This window comes from Drosophila bipectinata, chromosome 3L (assembly GCF_030179905.1).
Source record: "Drosophila bipectinata strain 14024-0381.07 chromosome 3L, DbipHiC1v2, whole genome shotgun sequence".
Classification (NCBI taxonomy): Eukaryota; Metazoa; Arthropoda; class Insecta; order Diptera; family Drosophilidae; genus Drosophila; species Drosophila bipectinata.
This window is the reverse complement of record NC_091738.1, coordinates 13,078,660-13,088,742: the sequence shown is the minus strand read 5'-3', so window position 1 is coordinate 13,088,742 and position 10,083 is coordinate 13,078,660. Positions and strand designations below refer to the sequence as shown.

Genomic DNA, 10,083 nt, shown 5'->3' with positions numbered 1-10,083 from the left:
AAAAATTGGCAAAAAATTTGACATTATTGTAATATTTTCATGTATTTAAAATCTGAATTTTTGATGCACTTTTTAGCGTATATCTCATATATTTTGAAACCGATTCGAAAATGGAATGCCATGAATAAATCAGCGTTCGATAGCCCCTCAAACTGCATAAAAGAATTAAAAATATAAAATTAAAAAAAATTTGTTTCAATTTTTGTCAAAAATTATGATGGTACCCCTTTGAAAAATGGCGAAAAATGGGTCAAAATTTTTGTTGCCATGTTTTAATGGAATATGATGGTACTGAAATAGGGAAGATATAACATTTCTGGATCGTCCAAATATTAGCCGAGTTATAACATTTTTCCCAAAAAAAATACCCAATTTTTTAAGGTACCCGTTTTAAATTATTGAAAATTTGGTCAACAATTTTTTTTTGCGTTTTTTACTGCCCAAAAATATTACTAGAAGAGCCAAGATTGGGAAGATATACCGTTTTTTGATGTCTCGTTTTGGCGGAGATATGGTCCTTAAACTTGAATCACTTTCACTTCTAAAAATATCAACATATCCTTTACCTCGAATTCCCCCTGAATAAAAAGATAAATAGATCCTTTAAAATATTTTTATTTATTTATTTAACGATATACAGGATGGAATAAACTGTTATGATTGGTGTGTCCTTGGGTTGAAGTCCTCGCAGCTGCAGATCCTTGTGGAAAGGGGCAACGTCTTCCATAGTTTATAGTCGGTGATCCCGCGGTGATTGGCCATAATCAGACTTCCGATGCTCACCAGGTGATGTCCAGGAGGATGTAAGTTTGTGTAACATCCGGCGTCAGAGGGCACAATAAAGCATCAATCCATATTCGCATGAGCTTTGCCATATACATAGTACATAGAATTACCTAAGATATTGATTAAATGTACATCATATTTGTAAACTTTCTCTTGGGTAGCCAACTACGTAGCCAACTGAATAAACCGTATAATAATACATCATCGGGCAATAATATCTACCTCAATACTACCATATTACTCACTCCTATACCCCTTCCCCTGGTCAGATGTGGCCCTGGCCCCTTTATTTTTGAGCCGCGTTTCGTGCGCGTGACACCTGATGTTATTTTACGATTATTGCTTCTGGATTTATGGAACGCTATTGCATTTTCAGGAGGAAGAGCAGCAGGTGTTGTTGCAACTAGATGTGATGGCTGTTGTTGCTGCGGCAGTGCGGAAGTTATCAATTCGTTATTTCACAATTAAAAGTTGTGTCTGGTTATGCTCTCGGGTATGGCTGTTTTACATCTAAGAGAATACCTACAATATATTAATTAAAAACCACAAAATCCGATTTTACTCTATGCCCCCGGGGCTCTCGTTCAGATTGAAATGGAAAATCTTTCTGTGTAATTGAAAATAGCTGATGGGGATTTGTGAGAGGGGATGGAATTGGTTTATTACCATTAAAAGTTTAATGACAACAACTTACCTTTCTATATATATTAATACCATCCAAAATAAAAAGAGCATTTCTTTTTTATTTTAAATTGAAGAAAACATGAGCTCGAATCGGTGTTTATTTAATGTCCATTAGCTTCACAGGGTAAGACTAATTCTACTATACAGAATAGAAAAAAGGATTTGCGGGCATTGAATCCAATTTTGGGGGCCGCACTCGATGTTTTCGATTTTAAATTACATTTTTAAGAACTACATTTTGTGTGTTTTGTGTGTAACTATATATGAGAGAGATTGTTTTTGTTTTGAGTGTGTGTGTTTCGTGGGCGTTTTGGAGTTGTGTTTGCGTTTTTGTATCATTCAGTTATCAGATATGATTTTGCAAAAACCACCCATCCTCCTTGGTCGCCAGCTCCTTGCTCGTCCTTGGGCGGATCCTGACACATTTAATTGGCGGCTATCGTGCAGACGCAGCAACTGGGAAACCAGAACGTGTCCGTGTACAGATTCTGTCCGTTGCCCTGGAGCGCAATTAAGCGTTTTTGCACAAACTTCTGCTCGCATCTCGAGTTGTAGCCGTTGGGCAGTTCGCACAGGTTGGAGCAGGTGTTCGAGCTGAAACGATAAAAACGGAAAACGGAAAGAATTGTACTCCAGTCCTGTAAATGCGGAATGCCGAATGCCAAATGCTAAAAATCAACAATTGCTCCGAATTTAGTTGTGGGTTGCCCACATAAATAAACTCCGAACCGCGCCGGCTGCGTCTTTCCACAGGGATATAGGGCTGCAGGAGAAAGGAGGATCTGGAGTCGCTGGTGGAGCCAGAGTTGAAAGTTTAACGAACTCGTTAAAACGGGAATCGTACGTAATTGATAAGGAGTCGCCGTACAGGAAGAAGCAACGGTATTTATACACAGAGGGAAATATCTTATGGATAAAATAAGTATCTTAAGATTTAAGGTTGAAGGCTTTACCTTTAGCTGGCTCTAAAATATTAATATCCACTTAGGTACCCCCTTTTTTGGTTCTCTGTATTTTAGCTCCCAGCTGGTTCTTTTGGCCAAGATTTATGCGCGCCTGTGTAGGTACTCAATTTGGTTAAACAAATTGCGGTAAGTACGGGGCTCAGAGCTGCCAACAAGTGGCGTTAGAGAAGGGTAAGGTTAGCCTTAGGAAAGGGGGACGGTCAGGACAAAACGGCCAACAATTAGAGCAACGCATTGACCCAGCCCAGAGAACCAGACCAGGTCTCACCCCATATACGGGCATTTGTTTGCGCTTTTTCAGAGCGAGTGTTGAAAGGTTTTCGAGTAGTTAACGCATCCAAATAAACAGAAAACGACAAGGGCGATCCGAGGGGATAAAAAAAAAATATAAAACACAGGGGACAAGGATAAGGCCTAATGGCATCCTGGGCTCACTGCCCCGGCATTCCCATGCCTTGCACTCCCTTTGGGGTGTGATAATTCGTTTAACCGCAATAAACGTTCTTAGTTCGACCTGCACTACTACCACGTGCCTCGCACCAGTGCGACAGAGACGGCCATAGAGGGAGTGACTGAGAGGGAGCGACTTCCCCTAACCGGTCTAAAAAGAAAAAAAATACCAAAGGGGGAACTTTGAATGTCCCGCTGCGGGAAATATGGGTAAGGGGATGCTGCCAATACCTCTACTCGAATCTGATTGCAAGTCCTGATACTGGGCCAGAGGAGAGTCAGTGGGCGGGGCCGGCAAAGGCTTCAAATAATGACTGCAAATTGCAACTTCAAGTATACTTCTCGGCTCATCCCCTAATGCAGTTTAATTGTAATTGCAATTATGAGTCAAGGTGGAAAGTCAATCCGTACTTTAATTATTAGGGTTGATAATAAGGGTCAAGAAACTCAAAAAAAATCTATTTTGGACCAGAGAGGTATGGATTTAGTTTCTCAGCTAAGCTATGCATTTTTGTAAATTTATATTTTCTCAAAAGCTAGTTGGAAGTTTAAATTTTGGACTTTAAAACCCGTTTTTGAAATTTTAAACTGCATTGCAGTTTTCCATCATTTCCAACTTCTCTTAGCCATGTCCATCACCTTTTTGAGACAAACATACTTTACAGGGTTGTGTCTTGACTAAACATAGAATTATTATGTAAATAATATGTACAAATATTTTGGAGGAAAGATTCATGAAACTTAAATGTTAAATTAATTCAAAAAAGGTAAAAAAATATATATTTTAAGAGGTCTGGAATAAAGAATTAATTTTCCTATAGGTAGCTACTGATATCCCAACTTTTCTGACCCCCATACTCACGCGCACAGCTCCGCCTTCACCATCTGACGGGCAGTGTTCTGCTCGTTGACCACAAACATCCAGTTGCCCCGACTGTTGAGCGCCGCCTGGGGAGTGATGAACTGCGAGGTGGTCTGGCAGAGCGTCGAGCGTCCAGGACTTTGGCGCTTGGTGCGTGAACGCTTCATCAGCGGCTGGGCGGCATTGGGGGAGTCCACGCCCACAATGTCCAAGAGATCCATGTTGAGCGAGACATCGCGCTTGCTTAGCGTATGCTCCTCCTCCTCCTCAGGCTTCTCCACCTCCTTCTTCGACTCGTCTTTCTCCTCCGGTTGGTCTTGGGGCTTGTCCACCTTGCGACTGAGATCCCTTACCAAACGCTTCAGCCACAGCGTGGCGTTGTACGGAGTGGACTTGCCGCCCTGGTTAAAGAACAACTGTCCTCCGGATGTGGAGGCGCCACCTTGATGATTATACCGCTGTCCCGAGCGCTGTCCTCCGCCGCCAGAGGATGTGTACAGCAGATACCTGATGGTAGATAGAGAATACTTAGAGTCTCCGATTCCCAAGAGTCTAGTTGGGAAACTCACGTTGGGGCCTCCGTCGATGGGCTGCTGGCAAAGTAAGAGTTCCCACCACCACCTCCGGCTACTCTTTGGGGTGTGCCTCCGAAGGGGGTTTGGTAGTTGTAGCCATTGAAATCCTGGCCATTGGGATCGCGTGTCGGAAAGATGGACTTGGGATCGTAGAAGACCGGGGTGTCGTGCCACGCCACTGCTGCAAAGTCCTCCCACGTCTCGTCCACCAGAAGTGTGGCAGCCTCATAGCCCCACTTGCGGACCAGACTTTTTATGAGATACCTGTACCGAAAAGAAACTGTTTAATATCTTTATCTTTTATTTACACATGTGCGTTATTTTTGAGTATGACCTGTTTTTCGAGGTGCCCCAGTGGAAAACAATGGATGATGCAAGAGTGGCTGGGAAAGCGAAACTCATGCACTTGTGGAAGCACTTGTTGAAGCCATCGACTTATGCAAGTCACAGCCCGACTGACTGACAAGTGCCAGAAATCGCCATGGAAATGGTAATTGCGGAGTTGCCCAAGCCAAATCAAATATGAGTATCATAATTAATATGCGAACCCACCGAGGAGGAGGAGGAGGGGCAGACATCGTAAATAATAAATTGGCACTGCCCCGGAGTTAATATTTTTTTTCACAAATTTTTGCTTCTGTTATCAACGTGCATCGCATGCCCATCACGTGCCACACAAAACTGCCACAGAGAAAGGTGTTCACGGGTAGCGGGGGCGGGGCCAGACCCCACCTATAGTCACCGAAAAAAAAAACCAGCTTTGGGCTTTCCCATATGATATCTGGCTGTTTGTTTATTTTTGGGTGAGAATTATGCAACGCACAGAAATTCCAATGCAGGCTTTGTAATAAAAATGCCTATTTAATTGCCCAGTCGGCGCCGAGGGCTTATCAAGCCATTTGAATTACCATTACCGACTAACGCACATTTTATTTAAATACCCCAACTCGAAGAAATTCTCTAAAAATAGCAGACTGGTTAGTCTCGAGACCAGCGCGAAGGCGGATGACAACCTAAGACCTCAAACAAAAGATGCACTTTTAGGGGAAAGCCACATCATGAATAGTGGATGCTCTTTCGTGAAAGATAGGCATGCTAATATTTAAATAAAGGCCTTAACAACATAGCCTAGCAGAATTAGGAATATAATTTTCAACAAATTATTCATAAATTCGCATCAAACATGGAGGGGCATATCCGAAATACTCTAGCTCACGCGCCAAGTGCCGGTCTGAGCAACTTATGATGCCCCGAAGACACGATTATTCATTGGAGGCATTCATAAATATTCGAGAAGCACGCGGCCAGTCGTTGTCTTGCTCGTCGTCTCATCGTCGCCAAACGATTTTCGAGTAGAGTTGTACGGAGCCAAACAAAAAGTGTCTTGAACTGTCAATTCAAGTTTATTGGGTCAAGGAGCTCCCCCCGCCGGCTGTTCAGCCAGATGACTGAGAGGAGCATCATCTCGAGTATCTCGGCATCTCGAATCCGAGTGCTCTCGTCGCGGAAGCACCACCAACAATAGATACTCGGATAGATAGATGCTCACTCGTTCGACCCGATCCGCATGCCGTATATGCTAATCATAATGGGATGCCGCCGGACAAGTTTCGATTTCGTTAGCGAATTCAAGTTGTAGTCGAAATTGTCTCGTGGCCAAACATTTGTTTGAAATGCATTTGTATGAAGTGGATATTGATTGGGTCTGCAGTTGTTTTTTAAATTTGATTTTTGATAAATTTAACATTATGGATCTTTTAATAATGATGTCGTTTCGTATTGGCTTTTAAATTGGGTTTGATTATCTTTAGTTGGTTTCCGTGTTATCTTTAAATGACTTGAAAGAAATTAAACCTTTGTATGTTTTGCATTAATATATATTTTTTCAAAGGTGGATTGTGTATCCAAGTAAGCCGTTGGCCCTTTTCAATATAAGGTCTATTTTCTTTAAGTTGAGCCTCCATAAAGGTTTTGTCAAACCACCCATTATACCATTTTTTTAATGAAGATACTCCAAAAATAGAAAGAAAGTACTTGTACTTACGTGGGATAATTATCGGCATGCTCGCAGTACGTCTTTCCGGGCCGGGCACAGGTTGGCGTCTGTCCCGGAGGGGCCGGAAGGAACTGGCAAGGCGGCGCTCCATACAATCCGCATGGCGGGGGCGAGCTGTGTGCTGCTACAGTATAAGCTAATATCTGGAAGGGACTCTTCATTAGTATTTCGATCTTATCTGATCCCGGGAATATCAGTACTCACCACATAGGTAAGGAGAACGCGGTTACAACTAGAAGCGGGCGGACATTTAATACTCTTTGTCATTGTCAATTCATTCGGCGTCGATTTGCATTTGCATTCGACTCGATTGCGATTCAGCAGCTGTCCTCAGCGGGTAGTCGGAAATCTGAAGCGAAAGAGAAACTGCCGTGAATTATTTGGCCAAATATTAGTCGGGAATTGCCAAGAAGAAGTCGCACAAAAGTGGCAGGTTCGCACCATAGCTCGTCATTTCCATGGGGAATCGCATAAAACAGACAATTGCGAAAAAGACATTTTCATGAGGCGTTTTCGGACGCTTTTCCGCAAAGCAAATGTTTGCCCAGCAAGTGCTCGTTTTACGGCTCAAATAGTATGGGGGCTTACTCGGGGCACATTGTTAAGACAAACAATCAACAACCGAGACAATAACATAAACACCAGAAACACGGACAATACGGACACGGACAGCCTTGTATAAAGTACAACAAACAAGCAGCAGACCGAACAACTCCCGTAAATAGCGAAAATAAATTGGCAAAAAGTGAAAGTGACGAACAACAAGATTAAGTATACGTAGATTAAGTATACGCCATGTTGGATAATAGACAGGTCACGCCCACAGACCGCAGTCCCCAGCCCCAGGCATCGTGGGGGCGTTTTCAATTGGCAACCCGAGCTGTCGGCTAATGACAATATTTATAAACTCTAATGATTTGTTGGCATTGCCCACTGACATCCAAATGACGGTAATAAAGTCACGAAAGAAGTGGAGCTTCCCCGCCAAATAATAGACATTAAATGGGGTAGTGAAAAATTCCCATTTTAGAAACTGCAACCATATTAATCGCTTGTCAAAAAGTAGTTATTAAAATTTAAACTTCCCCAAACAAAGGCACACAGAGTGTTATATTATTTCTATATTATTCAGTACAAGCTATCAGATCGAAAGCACTCGCAGTGTCAAAGCCAGAAACCGGATTTCGTGTCAGGCCATGCTTTACTTTTTAAGTTTTTTTTTTTATAAATCTATAACACAATTATTTATAGAACAAAAAAAGCAAAAACACTTTACTCTTGAGTCAGCCAGCAGTCAAGAATTAAATGGAATTTATTGGGATAAAGAAACACCTGCCACACGCTGGGATAGGATTTCCGGGATCACAGGCTCTTTGGCCAGTTTTGAGCAAAACAAATCAGTCAACATTCAAGCTTCAATGACACATAAGTAAGTTAATGTACACAGAAAACAAATAGTTATAGATATGATTAAAAATACTACAAACAGAGACTGTAGAAATAGAGACTTTGGTAGATATTTGTCTTGCCTTTTTCCCATAATATTTTGTCTGATGGGTTCAATTTTTTTAACATGTCTTCCTAGCCACTAATAGAGTCTTGCACATGGAGCTACACCCACGTATCGTTGGTATTTCCCCTCGAGAGCAGAGTTGCGTCAAGCGATCACCTCATAAATCATAAAGGTGGCCAAAAGAAGTCGCATTTGGGACCGAGTCTGTGTGAGCCGGAGACAGGCCAAAAGTTTGTCTTACCAATTTCTGTGGCGGTGTGTGAGTGTGTTTTATGGTGTGTTTGGGGCCATTTGCACATCATTAGGGCGCCAGGCCAAAAGTTAATGAAATTGTTTAAGATCTTTTTGGCCAACAGCTCGGCCACGCTAATCCATTGGCTGCGGCATCGTTTTGGGCTGGTTTTTGTGTCCCAAATTGAGTGCTCAAATGGCTAGACCTTATTCAATTCCATTTGTTTGAATTCGGCTGATTTGGCCGCAAAATCATCTATCTATATTTAATTGATTATTGGCCAGGCTCGCCTTGCTGCCTAGCTGCCTGAGTAATGATCGATTGTCGGATCTTTATCTTTGTCTCGAGTTGAAAGCAGCCAGACATTCTCACTTATTCACTCGAATGGAACTTTTTGTTTGGGACTCTTAATAGAAATGTGTTGCCATTGCTCAGGGTCTAATTGGAATATTAGCAGCCACAGAAGGAGATGAATGAACTTGAAACTCTGCTAATTAATTATATGGGGGTCTTAATTAAAATGTACACCTAATGGTTCTGCGATTTCCAAATGCATTTTGGGGTTGAAGATTTAAAGTATTAGTATCTTTGTAACCGGCTAGGTACTAGTCTGTATCAGAGGGCCTGTAAGATGGCTTCATTATAATTTTTTAAACATATATTTTATGCCTGCATTTAGCTGAGAAATTAACCACGACTTTTGAAGGCCATGGCCAGGTTTCTTCTCCCCATTTTTATTATATATATCTTTTTTTTTGTTGGTTTGTTGTTTTTATTTGCTTAAAATGTTGTCTGCATTTTGTTGATTTTGTTTTGTGAGCGCTTTGATTTAATTTGTGGTATTTCTTCATCTCTCACATGTGTGTACAACAAGCCAGGCGAATAAAAAATATATAGACAAATGAAAACAATAAAATGTTATAATAAATCAGAAACGACAGATTAATTAAATATATTAATTTATTGCGGTCTAGGTAAATTGAATATTTATTCACTTAAATAACTACTTACTGGGTGGAGTGTCAGATATAATGGTTTATTTGTTGTTTGTTGAGTTTTTTTGTTTTTAATTCATAAACCTTTTTCACTTCACTTTATAAACTGCATTAATTTGATTTTGATTTTTGTGAATTATTTTCTCTTTTTGTTTGTACCACCAATTCACTTGAAAATTCTACAAATTAAAAAACTCAACACGTACCGAAAACAGCGGAGCGAAGATTTCGATTCGAATTTTCGATTTTTGATTTTAGGCTTTTTGGTTTTTTTTGTTTTCCGTATCGCGCGTTTGGCCAATGCTCACGGCAGCAGCTCGTACCCAACTGAGCGCTCTAAGCCAGGCCAACATCAGCTCAGAGCCAAGAGCCCGAGCCCAGAAACAAAACCAGAGCCGAGCGGAGAAAAGCTGAGAAGCGATGGGAATTGTCCGGAGCGTAATTCCGGGCAATCCGTAGATATCAGATCATAGATGGCAGATCGTCCAGCTAATCTCTCAATTTGGCCCGCTCAACTTTGAACTTTGTGGCCTTTTGTGGCCCGTGATTCATTTTCTTGTTGGTTATACGATATGTGCGGTTTTTGGCCCGAATCAAGACCGGAAGTCCAACGGTTCGGGCCATTCATGACGCGCTGTGGAGACAATGAGCCGGGATTATTTATTGACAAGTTTTATTGTTTGTTTTACATTGTCGCCAATATGCGAACTGCAATAAAGTGAATTTATTTAAATTGTTAATTTTGCTTGCCAATTGTTGTTTTTTGTTTGTGCTTTTGTTATTGTTATTGGTGTTGTTGCCGCTGGTTTTTGGCCCATAGATACGATTCATTGTTCGGGGCGATGATTTTGGATTTTATGGCCAATGAAGGTCATTTAACAGCTTTTATCTGTCTCAGATTTTGTGACTGCCGTTGCCTTTGGCTTAAGACATTGAGGATACATGGAAATCGCACACATATGGCC

The 10,083-nt window shown here is 41.4% G+C and overlaps 1 protein-coding gene across 1 annotated transcript; it reads right to left on the bottom strand.

Moving 5' to 3' along the window:
• Positions 1–1,813: 1,813 nt before the first annotated feature.
• On the bottom strand, positions 1,814–9,422 carry spz5 (spatzle 5). The gene is made up of 6 exons (XM_017240914.3): positions 9,135–9,422; positions 6,583–6,727; positions 6,367–6,521; positions 4,317–4,586; positions 3,748–4,254; positions 1,814–2,064 (listed from the first exon to the last, which is right to left on the bottom strand). Exons 2-6 carry the CDS (start codon positions 6,643–6,645, stop codon positions 1,896–1,898), a joined length of 1,164 nt encoding a protein of 387 aa, XP_017096403.2. The 5' UTR covers positions 6,646–6,727; positions 9,135–9,422; the 3' UTR covers positions 1,814–1,895.
• Between the last annotated feature and the right edge of the window lie 661 nt (positions 9,423–10,083).